General features: G+C 39.2%; 1 protein-coding gene across 1 annotated transcript in view; it reads right to left on the reverse strand.

Moving 5' to 3' along the window:
- STAC (SH3 and cysteine rich domain) overlaps positions 1-16952 on the reverse strand; it is a 134131-nt gene that overhangs the window by 16400 nt on the left and 100779 nt on the right. Inside the window, exons 5-6 of the mRNA XM_045555714.1 lie at positions 13857-13921; positions 12439-12527 (exon numbers count right to left, since the gene is read on the reverse strand). Coding sequence (XP_045411670.1) covers positions 12439-12527; positions 13857-13921 — 154 coding nt within the window. The remainder of the gene's footprint in view (positions 1-12438; positions 12528-13856; positions 13922-16952) is intronic.

Genomic DNA, 16952 nt, shown 5'->3' on the forward strand with positions numbered 1-16952 from the left:
GTATAGCAGGCAAGCAGTCTAGTGCCTCCTACCACTACCCCAAGGGCTGAAATAAGCAGGGTTTTCTTAACCCTGGTGCGAGAGAAGGTCAGTTTATTTTCCTCCTAAATAGAGCTGCCTTTCCCTTTTGTCCCTGCCCTATAGAAGGTCTGGAAGTCTGGAATTATCTCAACACAATTCTTTCTCAGGCTTCTGTGCTCACATAGGGGTCCTCATAAGGCATGGGTTCCCTTTCTTTAGAGCATAAGCGTTGCCTGTCAAACACAGGTTCCGTGACACATTGCCTCTTCTGCCTTATTGGCCAATGCAGGTCTCAAGGCCTGTGTAGACTCAAGGGATTGGGTAAGAGGCTCCACCCCTGTTGTGAGAGGAACTGCAAAGTCTCATGGCAAAGGGCATGAATACAGGGACAGGGAAGAATTGGGGCCATTAATGCAATCATCCACTGCAGAGCCCTTATGCTGTTCAACTGCTCTGTGTTCAGTGTTTTTGAATGAATTCTGACAGCTAAAGTTGTTTTGTCCTGAGTATTTTTTAGTCTCTGGTCATCTTCATTGTGTTCTCAACTCAATTGCATTTACTGCAGTCTGCCAGGAAATTCCCAAGATTTCTGGTTTTCTCATGGCTTGCTTTCTTGTTTTCTAGTACTGTTATGGATGTGTTCTTAAAAAAAGAAATTTTATGACATGTTTAGGAATTGGAACAAAAGTAGATTTGTGTGCTCATTTTGCTATTCAGATTCAATCTCCTTTGCTGTCATTTTCAATTCTCAGTTAATATCTATCTTCGTCAGGGATTCCAAATATAACAGGCTTGTTACACCTGAAGCATTAAACACAACTGGCACTTTGGTATTTCAACAGTCACAGTTTCATGCTGATGCCACAGAAAGCGGGATGGCTGAAAATCGCTCTTTCCCAGGTGAGGGATTTAATTAAGCAGCAAGGATGAAAGTCAATGTAGTAAAATCTTCTAAGCTCCAGCAGATTTTATTTAACCCAGTAACCTAAGAAACGACGAGTGAGTATCAAATGCAATAACTTTGCCATTGGCTTGGCAGAAATTTTAAATAGGGAATAAAGATGGAGACTAGGGGAGGTACCTTTCCCTAAGGGTGAAAGAGGCTGCTGCCTGGATGTGACCTCTGTGGTTAGAGTCTAGCTAGAGACTCACTCCTTACTCTGCCCAGATGCGGACAGTCCCCGAGTACTTGCCCCAGGTTAACTAAACTGCACATTAGAATAGGCACTCCCTGGAATACATGCTATAATTTTATGAGAAATACCAGATGCACTCCTGAAGGTGTGATGAGGATTCTGTCTTTTTCCATAAAAGAGCTCCACCAGGGTAAGAAAATTGCTTGGTGAATGAGGAGAGTTAAAGTCATCTCTTTATTCTTTCTTTTGTTTTTTTGTTTACCCACTCACTTGACAAATATTTGTAAAATACACGTTATGAAAAAATACCATCTTACTAGGCATTGGGCTTACTTTGGCGAATAAAATCCTTATTGGAGCTAATGTTTTAGTGAGAACAATAGATAATAAGTAAATAGATGATAAAACATTTAATAACTGTATAAATAATAATGTATGTATGTATAATTAATAAATATATAATTGCAGTTGGCTAAGGACTATGTAGGAAATAAAAAGATGTAGCCCAACAGAATGGGTAGACAGAGTCCTACTGAGATCAGTCAAATACTCTAAGCATCTGGCAGCGATAGCTAATGCCTCTTTTCCACTGCAGGGAGGATCTTGCTCTAGGGTAGCCCTTGAATGCAAAATACCAACTCTCTAACATCTGGGCCAGTAAACCCATGGTTTTTAGGGGTTGCACTGCCCCCATGTCCATCCAGGCACTCCCCACAGTCCAGTCTCAGCACTCTTTCCCATTGAGCCTGTAGTCAGAATCCTTTTCAACACTGAGCTCCAGGGTTCATTCTTAGCTGTCCCTCTGCCTCCCTCTTTTCTCAATTTTTCACATGGGCATTAGAACCCATCTCTTCCCCAACCAGGTAAACTGGCTTCAGGGTCTCTGCAGGCAAAGTGTGCACAGAGCTCACAAACGATGCAAGATAAGCCCAGTCAGCTATATGGAACTCTTCTGCAAGGTGTTATGAGGATGGTTTGGTCTTCTGTGGCTGGGGGCTGTTGGGGGGAGGAATGTGAGTTGTTCTGAGGCCTCCCTGCCCAGCCTCTCTCCATTCCCGAGGTAGAGCACAGATTCCCAGAAGGGGAGACCCTGCCATTCTCCTGATGAGGTTACTGCTTCCAAGAAACACCTTCTCCACTGCCAGAGACAATCTGAGACCTCAGACTGGCCCTCCTTTGGGAGGCACAAGGTCAAAGCAGGATGCCTTCTTTGTTTTCTGAATATTGTGGAATTCGAAGACCATTTGCCTTGTCTTATTCCTCCATCTCTGCCCATTTAGCCTATGAAAATTATATGACATTCCAGTATATTCTGAACTGCTTATTAACTTTTAGGTATTGGGTAATATAAAGATGAAAAGATTTCTTTAAGCCTCTGTTTTCTTATCTGTACGGTGAGGATAATAGCACTTACCTCATCAATATTTTTTGAGGACTAAATGAGGTAATACTTATAAAGTACATTTAGATATCCCCACAATAGACAGTGGCTATTACTGTTTTTAAGACATAACTACTGCCCTCCAGATGTCAGTAATAAGGAGAAATACAGTAAGCTGGTAATTTCCAGTAAGCCTTATCTCTGAATGAACAGTAAATACTGGTGGGGGTGGGGGGAAGGGCCCACAAACAAATATGGAATTGATCCCAAACAAAAATCTCAGACACATGCCTCTTTGAGTCCCGGCTATCTCAATTATATCCATATACTTATATATTATGCATAATAAATTATTGTGAACTATATTTACTTTGCAAAGTTGCTGTGTGGATTACATGAGAAAGCATATGCGGAAGTCTTTAGCATTGCGGTTGATCTACAATAAGGCTTAAAATGCTAATTTCCTCCTAAACCTGTAACTTTTCACTTGGAAATCGGAAGATCTAGTCATCACTACCTTTTAAGTGAATGTCCCGTGGGGTTTTTGGCAGGGATAGTTGGTTAATGAAATCATCTTTGACTTCAGTGGCTTAAGATACTGACCTTTGCTGTGGTTCAGAGCTTTGGAAAAGCTTCTTCCTCTCTTCACACCATCCCCCCTTCCCCTCAGCCCTCCACTCCAGGTAGTGACCACAAAGGCGTATCAGGGCCCAGGGGCTGGACCTAGAATCCTTGTGCTCAGGTGGCTGATTGCAAGGGAGATGTTGGTAGGGTCGAGCAGTATTCACTGAGTGAAATGGGCATGACCAGTTGCATTTTCATACAAGTAAGCAGGTTCAGAGGGATTTCACCACTTACAGGCAGGGGTTGAATCTGTGACTAACTCCACTGCTCCAAGCTGCCTCTGTACTACCCAGGCCTTGTCAAAACTCATCAGAACTGCCCATTTTACTATGGAGGTATTTTGGGTCTCTTTAGTATTTCTTACCCTTTCCCATTCATTAGGCAAAAAGAACCCCAAGTCACATTTACAGCAACCATTGTAACTCAGCCAAAACAGGTGTCCTTGAAAAATCAAGCTAAAGGGAAGAAAAAGGAGCCAGCCTAATGGCTCCATTAATTTTTAGATCTACTGCTTAATTTTTCACCAGCCTCATTTCCCAAGTTGCATTATCTTGGTCCAGATCTTTTCCAGTCTGGGCACATGGGTAGGTAATACGACACTCCTGAACTTTGCAGTTTGATTTTGTCTTCATCCTGATAACTGTAAGACTGTCTTTCCCAAGTCCATAGACCAGCTCAGAGAAAAAGCATTCAGCTAAAGGGCCATTTGGAAGGAATTTGGTAAATGTTCCTCAACTGTCATGGATCACGCTCTCCAGAACCTAATTGAGAGGGGCATTTGAGTGAGAAGGAGGCCGCTAAACACATTAGTGACATTTGGGAAGATCTGGGTTTCTTGACATAGTGCAGCATCAGAACATAATATGCATCAGAGACTTTCCTCAAATAGCTTTAATTGCATTTTGATGTCCTGGTGACTGTGAAGATTATTTTTAAATCAAATTGGTGCATTATAATTACATTTAGTTTTAATTAAGTTGATGCATTTGCCAAGCAGTAATGTACTTAAAGAATGGAAAGAAGACACCAAGGGAGTCTTATTCTGTCTTACTCTGACACAAAGGCTCTTCTTTTCCTATTTTATGGAGAGTTTGTAAAACCTTGCAGGGTGAAGGACAGGAAAATGTAAATCACAGGCCAAAAAGCCAGTGCAGACCCATGAACGGGGCACTGACAGGGAATCAGGGAAACTGTGTTCTGGTTTTGGGTCTGCCACTGGTCCACTGCTTATCTTTGCATAAGTCACAGTTATTCTCAACTCTTGCAGATAATTAGAATTTAGAGAACATTTAACCATACAGATTTCCAAGTGGGATTGGACTCTCTAGGTCTAGGTGGAGCCTAGGAATCTCTGTTTGAATAGTACTCTTTACTTACGGCTTGTAACAAGTGGCTTAACCATTCTAACCACAGTTTTCTCCTCTGTGAAATGTTATTTGCTTGGGTAACCTCATGGATTTGCTAAAAGAACTCAAGAAGATGCTAGGAAAAATTATGAAAGCTTTGAAATGGGCAAAAAGGATGACTCATCTGTCTGGTGCACCCTTTCAGGTTACTTCGCCCCTTTCAATGCCTTTGACCTAGTTTACACCTCATGCAAGTTGTAGAAAACTGATTATGCAAATGATTCTTGCCCATAGAGAGGCAAGTGAATTGTGCCTGGTGGAATGTCATTAGTTGTTACCCCTTACCCTGTGAATACTGTCTGGTTTTATATCTACCTGTAAATTCATGTCAGCATTCCTTATTGCCTACATATATGTGACGCATCCAGGTGTGACATCTTACTGGTGCTCTCATTAAGTCAAGTAAAACTTTTGACATGTGTTCATTTTCCATTTGTATGACAGTCATGATTTTATCTTAATTAAAAAAATTTTCCTTTAACAGGAATACACTCATGAACACACTCTACAGATCACAAGCTTCCTGGTTTTACCAACCAGACTTAACAATTCCAATAGACTTGCAAGAAGTGGTATGAGTGCCCAATATGGGATAAATTAATACATTGCCTACATTTGCTGATCAAAATAGAATTGTCACTATTATCAGAGAGGAGCACTACTACCATTAACATAGGACGGAAAGTGTGGGGTAGAAGAAAGACTAGTGGACTCACCTCCATGTTTTCTATCCTGAGCCTCTAATTTCTACCTGTGAGTTCCTGGGCTTGGCTCTTCCACCTTCCCTCCAAAAAGATAAAGAATCATAAATTGTCTCACTGGAATGTGAACTTAACAGCCAGGTGTCCATTCACCAAGCATTACCAAATTTTAAAATAGTCTTTCCAGCGTCAACATTGGAATCAATGTAGTTACCTAAATATTCTCCTGCTCCTGCAATGAATTTTCACTACCTCTTTTTGTAATGGAGTTTGCATTTGCCCCCCATTTGGTACCTCTTCAGATAATTCTCTGATTTGGATGTTTAACTCATTCTTCACCTAGCCTTTCCTCACAGGAAAGAGGGACTGCTCTAAAGAGAGTGCCAGGCTTTGTGGGTACCCATGATCGTCTTCTTTCTGGGGGCTCAGCTGTTTCAATGCCCCTCTGAGGTGCTGTTGTAGCTTCCTGTACCACCTTGCACCCACAGCCCTTCACACTGGGTTATAACTTCTGGTTATAACCCAAGACTGCCTGAGCTCTTTGAGAACAGGGCCTGTGAATAGTTCTCCCAGCAGAGAGCAAATGCTTGGTCATCATGTGATGAGACTAGAATGAAGCAAATCCTGGAAACAGCCACACAAGGGTTAAAACCATTTTTAACTAAATTTCAAGCAGTGCTTTGAAAACATCTGAAAGAGATAAATTCAGGCCATCCCATCTCCAGAAGTTCTTGCAAATAAATACTAGCTAATGAGAAAACTGGTTGCCTGCTTTCTTTCAGACTTGCCCATGGAAAATCTGAGACTCACTGCTTCTGAGAGTGTGGCAATTCACAAATCTAAATTTATATTTGGGGTTACAAAAGAATGTTTTTCTTGGAAGCCTCTTAAATGTAGGTGTTTTGACATACATTGAAGTGGTAACTAATTTGTGTCTCTTTTAGAGTTTAATAATATTGAAAAATCAGTTCCCTCTTTTCTTGGCTTATAAGTCTTTTTTTCTTTCCCTTCTCTTTTTTCCACCCTTATGAAAAATGGCCATTATCATATAAATCTGTTTGAGGAGAACTAATAAAAATGAAAATGACTTAGATGTGGGATGTCAAAATGAATTCTTTGGGATAGGCATTATATGGTCACTAAATAGGCATTTAAACCTTTAAGTCTTTTATTTACTCTTGATCCTTTATTTCAGAGTCCATGTGATGTTTTAGGGGTTTGTGTTTACTTACAGTTGTTTACATCTGCTGATTATTTACATAAAATATCAACTCAGCAAAGTTATAAAAGTTATTCTTATTGCTTTACAAAAGGTGCCTTGGTGTGAATAATAAGAGATAACTCCAAGACTGTTTTTCAGACTTTTGAGTCCAAAACAATGAGGATAATGGGACTGGCTACATTGTAACTGTTGAAAGCAGGATTTACTTTCTCAAAAAAACTAACCATGGGTTATCAAGCTTTGGATATCTGTGTGTGCACGTGTGTGTGTGAATGAATGTGTACTGGAGTGTGCATAAGTGTATGGATGTGCATATATGTGTATGAGTGTGTGATTGTGTGTGAGTGAATTTGTGTATATCTGACTATGACTCTGAGTGTGTGTGGGAGTGTATGTGCATATGTAAGTGTATCTCACACACATATTTACCCACTTGGCCAGAAGGATGATCTGACACATGGTCTATGTGAATTCACAGAGGAGTATATAATGATAATGACATCAGTATTGATTGTAATGAGGTTCTCACTACTATAATGGGGTTCTCTGGTTTGTTTTTCAAGCAATATTTTAAAGAGCTTTGCTCATGAATTAAGCTGACAGTCCATAAACTGTGATTTCCAGGGCTCTTCAAAAAAACTTGATACTAAGGGTTGCTGGCAGAAATTGCCTAAGCCTTTTAATTACAGAAGGTTATCTATCATACTATACAAGCCTGTTATAGTAGAACCTGGGTGGCTTATTAATGTTATCAGAACTCAAATCTTCAGCAATCGTCTGGAGACCCCATGCATGATGGCATTGCATCTTGGGTGTCAGTGGTAAAATTCCATACCTGTAGCATGTCATATCAGCAACTGCAAAACCTATTCCAAAGATAAATATTGGATATCACAGGCCCTTTTTGCTGGGACAATTAGAGAAAGTCTCATTAGGTGTTCCCAAAGGCCACAGAGAGCCTTTAAACTATGTTTTGTATATAATATATCCTTAGGGTAGTGTTGTTCAGAAGACTAGGAGAAAAAACATATTGTGCAAAGATGCAAATTATGAAGAGAATGTATCTAAAATATACTGTGTGGCTCACTTTGTACTGGACATGAAATCTCACATTTTACTTGTATTGTCTCATTTAATATTCAGTCTCCCTAGAAAGGAGAAAACTGAGGCTCCAAGAAATTAAACAGTTTGCTCAAATTGATGCAGATAGTGTTAGAGTTGGAAAGTAGACCCAGGCCTATCTGACTCCCAAATACTGCTCTTTCCTGCCCTGTCACCTTCTCTCTCCTACTCTGCCCAGGATGATGAAAGATAGAGAATTGTCATGGTCTGCATCCGCTCCAGAGGTGTGGGTGGACAATAGCAAATGGATTTACGAAGAAGTTTATTTTGTACTGAAACCATAGCAAAGCCAACTGTGGGAAGTCTCTGCCTTTATGCAAGGTTTGGAGACTAACGATACGACCACAGAACTTCCAAGAAGAGTAGTCACTGCCCTAAGAATAAGAGCAGCCACTGGCTCTGCCTCTCTGAGGTTCCTCCTTCGCCCAGCTGTGAGTGCTTCAGTAAAGGCTCACCAGGCTTCCTCCAAGTTACCTAACCCCTTTGTTATTTGCAAGTGGGACCACACCTACTTTTGGTCTCCCCTTCTACAATTTCTCTTGACAAACAATATCCATCATGGGCTCAAGGCCCATCTCCTCCAGGAAACAGGCCCTGACTAACCCCTCTCAGCTTGGTTTGCTTCCTTATTTATAGTTTCCTTTTGTTTTTTGAGACAGGGTCTCGTTCAGTGGCCTGGGCTGGAGTGTAGCAGCATCATCATAGCTCACTGCAACCTCAAACTCCTGGGTTCAAGCAATCCTCCTGCCTTGCCTCCTGAGTAGCTAGGGCTACAGGTGCCTGCCACCACACCCGGCTAATTTTTCCAATTTTTGTAGAGATGGGGTCTCACTTTTGCTCAGGCTGGTCTCAAACACCTGATCTCAAGTGATCCTCCCACCTTGACCTCCCAAAGTCCTAGGATTATAGGCATGAGCTCCTGTGCCTGGCCAGTTTCCATTATTTTATCATGGACTAGATTTGCCCACTAATTGTACATGCCAGGCACAGCATTAATTCATTTAATCTCCACAATACTCATTCATTCATCAGATGTTTACTATCCACTATGCATCTCCTATGTTTCAAGGACCGACCCATGCTCTATGCATATAAAGGTTAATGATTACAGAGTTATTCTCATGGAGTTTACAGGAGAGAGAGAGAGATTAACCAAACAAGTCCAGAAATATATAAATACAAGTTGAGATAAGTGTTTTGAATGAAAGAAATATGGGATCATGAAAGTATGTAACAGAGAAATCTAACCCAGGCAGGTGGTAACAGGAAAGGCTACACCACAGAAATGAAATCTGAGTTGAGATCTAGTGGATGAATAATAGTCAACTGGAAGAGCATGTGAGTGTGTGTGTATGTGTATGTGTTGGATGTGGCAGTGGTGGTGGACAGGAGGATGGGGCAGAGAGCAAGCCAGTGTGGATGGATCAGAGAGGTCACCATGGACAAGACTGTGTGGGTCCTGGAATCCCCAGAAAATGTTCTGGACTATACCCAAGGGCAATGGAAGGCCATTGGAGAATCTTGAGCAGACTTAAGCCAGGCACAAGGAATGTCTCCTTTACAAGCCAGGACAGAGGCTCGAATGGCTTGGGTTACTTTTCTAGGAATTGTAGGGGTCACACGGCTGGTAAATGGCTTGTCTAGGACTTAAACCCAGGTCAAGGGATGGCCACACTTTTTATTCTTAAACATTCAGTGAATCTGTGCTGATTTTTTTTCTCACTCTCTCTTTTCTCTCCCCCTCATTTCTTAGTTCTGAAAAGGAAGCATCTGCTATCTACTTCTGGAGTATGAAAATAAAATGATTGGAACTAACATTATTAAGTTCCTACAATGTATGAGATATTGTTATCTAATCACGTCCATCCTATAAGGGCAGGCCTTATTACTCATGTTTTCAAGATGAGAAAACAGAAAGTTAGGCAATAGACCCTCTAGTTAGAAAGTAGAGGAGCAGGGAAGTGAATCCATTCTGTCTGACTTCAAAGTTCAGATGAAACCCAGAGCACTGCAGAGTCACCTTAGCGTATTCTCCACCCATAATGGATAGGAAGTGGGGGCAAGACTGGAACACAGAGACCAGGTGGGGTCTTCTACAACAATCCAGGTGCGAGATGAAGGTGGGGATGGATATGGTAGATTTTAGGCAAATTCCTACTCAAAGAGAATGAGTAGGAATCGAACAGCAATGCATTTTGGGCAGGAGGTAGAAGAAGGCCTCCCTGGGTGGCTTGAGGCCCGGGTAGAGGGTGACATCATTCACTCTAAGCGGCAGGTTTGTGGGAGGGAGGGGAGAGCCCACCCGTTTTTTGGGAGTAGCAGGTAGACAGGTCCGACGAGAGGTCTAGATCACTGGCCTTTGGTAGAGAAAGCTTTCCTTATTATCGAGCAGATATACAGTGAATGCTTCCTGAAGTGATGCTTCATCTGCTCTGATTTATGATGGTTGGCTTTGCTTGTTGGGCCTTCTTTGGCCTCAAGGTCACACTCCTAACATTCCCCATCCCCTCGTTTCCTGTGTTTTCTTTCCTGAGGACCATACCCAGTGTGCTCCTCTGGATCAGAATGCGGGTGGTTAAAAATGGTACTTTATTAAAAGGATTTTTTTCTACCTTATGGTTCGAGGAGAAAAAGATAATTCACAAAGCCTCGGTTCATTCAAGAAATTATACCAAATCCCCAAAGCATTGCTTTACACATTCTAAATCATGTGCCTGGCTTTTAAAATGGGAACCTACAATCTCCTGGGAAAAAAAGAGCGATTTATCACTCCAAGCTTGCAGTCTATGTAATACAGACATTTCACTCCTGGGAATGAATAGTCCTATTTGCCTCAAAGCAGACGTGTAAACGTGACCAGACAACTTGACTTTTAATGGCCTGCAACCAACTAAAATAAGCACACAAAGTTACGACCACCACCAGGCAGTTAAACATCATTCTTTGGTATCCCAGTAACATTCTGTATTTCTCTGCAACTGCTTTTTTCTTTTTTAAATTTGCTGACTTCAGAATAATCTTCTACTATAAAACTGTGGGCCCTGTATAACAGGAAGTCATTAAATCTTAAATTTTAGATACCCAAATGACATTCTCGAAAGGGACCCAATGTACTGTACTTACTGCAAAGTAAATACATGTCATCCTTGTCTCCATCAGCAGGTAGTTAATTAACTGTGGACCGTCAGCTGAAGGCACGACACCATCCTAGCAATGAATCCTAGGCAGGCTCTGCTGCCCCGACTCACGGGCTGTCATGTATCTGACAGAACAGGGCTTCACTTGGTAAATACCATCTCCTCCTCGCGCACCGACGGTGCCAGAACTGTTCAGGAAATGGTCATGGTTCCAGCCGGTGAGTTCAGCATGACAATTTTACTCGATGATGGAGAAAGCTCAGATGCACAAGAGCTTAGCTGTCTGAACAAAACTAAGGAGCCAGAATCAGGCCCTGAACTCTGCCCTGGAAAGACCCAACAATCAGACCCACGGCAGCAGATAGCTGACTTTGGGGTGTGAGCCAGGGAGAATTGCCAGACTCCAGCAGGTTAAATACATCTGCTATGACGTCTCACTGGATACCAAACCCAGTCTGAGGGGTGGCGGAGCTGCTGGGGTTGATCCTGATGGCCTATGGAACCCTGGAAACAGTGTCGAACTAGTGCCTTCGATGATGCTCTCCTTTTCTAGGGGGTTTGGGGAAAGTGGAAGAGGAGGAGGCTGATTTCACTGAGGCGGGAACTATGCCTGGGAATGACACAAGCCTGAAGATGTGGAAAAGCCCAGGTATTTAATAGCTCCTGGGTGGAGAGGCAAGGCCTTCCTCCAGACGGAGGCTATTTTCCCAATGCTCTGGCAATTAAACAGTTTTCAGTGCTAATTTCTCCCTGCTTTCTTTTCAGAAGAGGAAAGAACCAATCTCCAAAGGCCTATTTGACCGGAAAAGCAGCCTCGTCTATCCTCCTCTGGGATGGGAAAATATGGAGCTTTTTTCTGAGATTAGTTACATTTTGGGGTCATGAATGGAGAAAAGTAGAAAAGTCTTTTCCTTGAGATAGGCCAGTGAACATCCCATTATAAAAATTATAATAACTACCCATTACTGAGCATTTATGACAACCTATGTGCTTTATGTGCATTTTTCATTTCAGCCTCACAAATACCTCAAGGGGAAGAGGTCATTATTATTCTCTTATGGATAAGGAAATCAGAGTAGAGAGATGTTTATAAATTGCTAAAGGTCACCAAGTAGGATGTGAACCCAGGCTTGACTCCAGCTTAACCACCCATGGAAACTGAGGAACCTCAAGCTATGGTCAAGAGAAAGATTCAGATTTTGTCACAAAATTCCCCTTATGCTCCCCAGTGTTTTCAATTACTATGAAGTGAATGGTTCCAAGTTGACCTCGATAGTTTTAGTTTGATTCTTCCATCAATGTTAACTTGAGGATTAAATACACTTTTTGATTCCCTATTAGACCCCAAGTGCATCTGATACTCAGCCTTCATGAAAACTCCCATTGGCAGCTCTGTTGACCACATACTAATATTAAAGCAGTGCTGTCCAAAGCACCACCTACAAATTCATCAGAACTGCAGATTCTCAGGCCCTGCCCCAGACCTGCTGAATCAGAAATGCTGGGGATGGAGCCCAGCAATCTGTATGTCAACCAGCCCTGTAGGTCATTGGACGTGTGCTAAACTTCGAAAATCATTGCAATGCGGATCATTGCATTAGGAGGCGCACAAAGGGAATTTTTTTCTTATGGAAAAATATTGACTTAAAATTTTTTTCATTCATTTTTTTTTTTTTTAATCTTTTTACCTCATTTCCAAATCTTCATTCTCCTGTGGTACAAATTTGTACAAGGCAACATAGGTGTTCATCTGTAATGGGTCTTTGGAAAGAGGTCCCTAAAAAGAAAGTAAAAACAAAAATGAGAAAAGGAAGGAGGAAGAACATGAGAGAAGAAAGAAAATAGGAAATGGAGACGTTATTGCAATGTAATTTCAGTGTATGCATCTTAAGTGTTAAAATATCTGTTATTAAAGATTTCCTTTCAAATTTAGGTTTATTTTTAATTTCACAAATTAGTTTGATTTTACTACAAACCATTTGAAAACAATTATTTGGAGCTCTTTGTCAGAAATACTGAAAATTTCTTCAAATATATTTTCTTTGATGTTGTTGTTCATGAAAATTAATACAGGTTTGGCCCCAGGAATGGGAATATTCTCTCTAAAGAAATAGGGACACGTGAATAGCTATAAACAACTCTCACTTCCTAAAATTAACTTTTTATCAATTAGCCTAAAAGTTGGTATCTAGCATATAGAAGGGAACCAGATATGTTCATCTGGAAATTATTAATAGTTCATTTATGTTAAGGAAAAAACATAGACTTTGCATCTTTGCATCAGACTGATTTAGTTATATCTACTGGCTTTGAACTCTTACAATAATGATAATAAAAGCTACCATTTTGGACAGTTTACTGTGCTCCAGGCATTATATATTACATGCATTAGCATCCTTGAATTTCACAACAACCTTGTTGGGTAGATTTTACTGTTGTCCCCAATTTACAGACTATAAAAGACTTTTGTGAGTGTAATATAAATATAGCTATTATTACTAACCAAATAAATAAAAGATTTATACTTTATAATAAATAAGTTAAAATTAAATATCATGTAATATATAATTGTATAATACATATAAATATGTAATAATACAATAACTACATGATATATGTATAGAAAACTTAAACAAAAGTTGCACACAACTGTATGTATCCTTTTAACCTATGATTCACTTTACTATTCAGTGTTCAGGTAGCTTATACCATTTTATTTTATTCTATTCTGTTCTAATTGTGTATATATATATATAAATAAACATATAAAATATAATATATACTTACTATAAAATATGGTCATAATATATCATATAATTTTATAATTTACATATTATATAGTACATATCTACTTGTATGTCATTTGTAACAGAAACAAAAGGTGCACAATACAATACTTATCCTTTTTACCTTTTATGCACCGTGATATTTCTGCTTATTCCATGATATCTATGTTGTAGAACATTATGCTCCATTATTATATCCTATTCTATAAAAATGCTGGTCTGGGACCCACTGAACTGATTTCATGACCCCCCCTGGGTGGTGACCTGCAGTGTGATCTAAGGATTCCTTCTGAGTTGTCTTCTGTGACAGCCATAAATACCTGGTGGTTTATGTTCTTTGCTTGGTCTCTGAAATCGTCAGTGCCATTTTCTGGATACGTAAACACTGAAGGAGACAAGAGAAAGCAGGTGCTTTATGAATCCAGTCACCATCTTTTGGAAATGTGCCTGAAAGATGGCTTTATTTATTCCACGTTCTGTAGCTTCTACCTGACTACTTGTTGCCTTTCCCTCATCCTTAGTGACCAGGCTTTCAGGTCCTCTTCTAGGTGACACTTCCCCTGCCTCCCCACATGGCATGCTGTGCCACCTTCCCTGCACTCCCACATGCCTGGCTAGCACTCAACCCCTGGCATTACTTGGCAATTTTGTGTTCAAAATTTGGTCTCACTTGGCAGTGTTCTTCTCAGGAGCAGAAAACCATGTCACTCATCTTTGTTGAATGCACCAAACTAAAGGGATGGTGGGTGAGGTATAGTCCAATTTAGTTGTATTTGAACTGTCTTTTCTAAATATCAGATTCTTTAATCTATTATATATTCAATACCTTGATTCTGGTTTCTTGATGATACCTATATCCTATTTTGCAGATTAAAGCTTTAATTTTAAACTTGAAAATATTTCCTTGACCTCTATTGTCAATGCATTGGGGCTATTATTTGTTTTTTTCTTTCAGTGTATGCTTGGAATATATAATTCTCTTTCTTTTGTATTTAAGCAGCTAATATGTGGCCTTTGATATAAAACAAGCCTTCTCAAAATGGGGAGGAGTTTTTACCATCCTCATATATGGCTGTGGGGGTCCCTGACGGAAACTGGAGCATCTGCCTTAGCTAGCTTGATCTGCTTAATCTACGCTGGTGACTAACATCATAGCCTTATCATTCTTATCGCATGTATCTTCCTTAAACAAAAATGTGGCAAATGGTTCAAAGCTGTGGTGTCTAAATTAATCTACCATTTAGATGACTTGACATTTTAAAATAACACATTGCTGCTTTATTCTTCCTTTTGATTTCCCTTCAGATTATCAAGGAAATATCAGTAGAGGGAGGGAAATACCACAGAAAGCTCTATAACCTACTTCATTAGTGCAGTGACACTCTCCACTGTTCTTAAAATAGACTCAACAACTGTGATGTAGAAAACATGCTTCAAAATGAGAGCCCTTATAAATATACTGATGCTTATTAAAATATCCATTCCCAGTTTATAGTTCCAGAGTTTATGGATGTAATTCCATTATCTGGAGGAAGCCAATATGCAGTTGTTGGTGGAGCTCTAATTTGTAGTAACTAGAAAATGAAGGCCCCGTTATATGGGCCTTGTCTGCCTCAATATTTGGGCACTCAACTTGTTGTTTACTAGCGTGAAAGAGTAGAGATTAGCAAAGCCTTTTTCTGATATCATGTGATTATTTGAAACCCTCGTGTAAATAGTTGATTTCATACGTATAAAACTGGATACTTTAAAAGAATATTAAATATGTGCGTGGAAACATGCAAAAAGAATCTTCCTAGAAAATTCTTGACTTGGGACAAAAAGGGGAAATACATAACGTGAATATGCAACATTCAATTTGGATGGATTATGCAATTTTGTATTAATAATTTCACATTATTTTAGCTTTTTATTGAATATCCATCTGGCCATCTGGTTCAAAATGGGTATCATTTTTGTGAACTGTGCTGAAAATTATTTGATGTGACCCCAAATGTGTTTTCAGATATATGGTTGCAAGCAGAAATGGAAGGTTGCAAAAATAATTCTATTCCTTCTGGCCATTTCTAAGACTTTAAGGGAAGATGAAAAAAGAAAGGTAACTGTTTTACTAAAAATATATCATATACCTTTTATTTCTGGTGCTTTAAATTCTTTTATTAAAAGTAATTTGGATGCTTATTTCACCCATGACAAATATTCAAAGAATATGTCCATTATGCAGGCATATTTTCTAATGTTACAGAAGCAAAATGAATCTATAGTTTTTACCACATGCCCAAAGAAGGTTCTTCTTTTGCTTTCTCATATGTTATCTACCTTTTTTTACTTGCAGACCTGTGAGGACTATGTCTGCCACTGGTTTTTTAGTGAGATGATTATTTGGTTTGTCTTTTCTAACCTGTGATGTAGCAAGTTACATTACTGGATAATCAGACATTGACTCAAATTGGTGTCCTTGGAATAAGTTCAATTCGGTAATTATGCAATATGTTTTAAAATAAATTGTGGATTCAGTTTACTAAGATTTCATTTCAGGCTGCTGCATCTATTAATATATTCAAAAGAGAGACTGGCCAGTGATTTTCCTCTCTCACACTGTCCTTGTTTGGTTTTGAAGTCGGTATTATACTAGCCTCATAAACCAAGTTAGAGAATGCTGCTGCCCTTCCTCCTTGCTACTTCTTGTTTCTCTGAAAGAGCTTATGTAATCTGGAAATTTTCTATTCCTTAAATGTTTGGTAGAATTTACTTATAAAGTTGTTCAGGACTGGTATTTTTCATTGTGCAAAATTTAAAATATTGATTCAGATTCTGTAAGGGTTCTAAGCAAATTCAAGTTTTCTATTTCTATTTCTTCTTGAGTCAGGCTTTAATCATTGATATCTTTCTTGATATCTGCCCATTTAAAAAAGTTTAAAAATTTATTGGCATGAAGTTGGTTATTAAATTCTTTTATTTTCTTTTCAATCTCTGTTATGTTCCCATTTTTAATATTATTTTTTGTTTCATCTTTCTCTTTTATCTTAAAACATCCCTTAGAGATTGTAAATGTTATTTAAAAAACCACTTGATTTATTGATTTATCTTTGTAATTTAATAATTTCTGCTCTTATGTTTATTATTGCCTTTCCTTGCTTTCTTTGGGTTTATTCTATTTTCTGACTTCTTAAATGTGGTGCTTAAATTATTACTTTTCAGACTTATTTTTTAATAGTATAATTTTAAAGCTAAATGCTCTAATCACAAGTATAGACCTATCTGACAAGTTTTGATATGTGTTGTTTTCATTATTACTTAGTTTTAAATATATTGCCATCTTCATTATGAATTCCTTTTAACACATGAGCTTTTAAAAAGTGTTTTAATTTCCCGAATTATTGGTTTTCCTAGTTAGCTTTTGACTATTGATTTCT

Source organism: Lemur catta, chromosome 1 (genome assembly GCF_020740605.2).
Source record: "Lemur catta isolate mLemCat1 chromosome 1, mLemCat1.pri, whole genome shotgun sequence".
NCBI lineage: Eukaryota > Metazoa > Chordata > Mammalia > Primates > Lemuridae > Lemur > Lemur catta.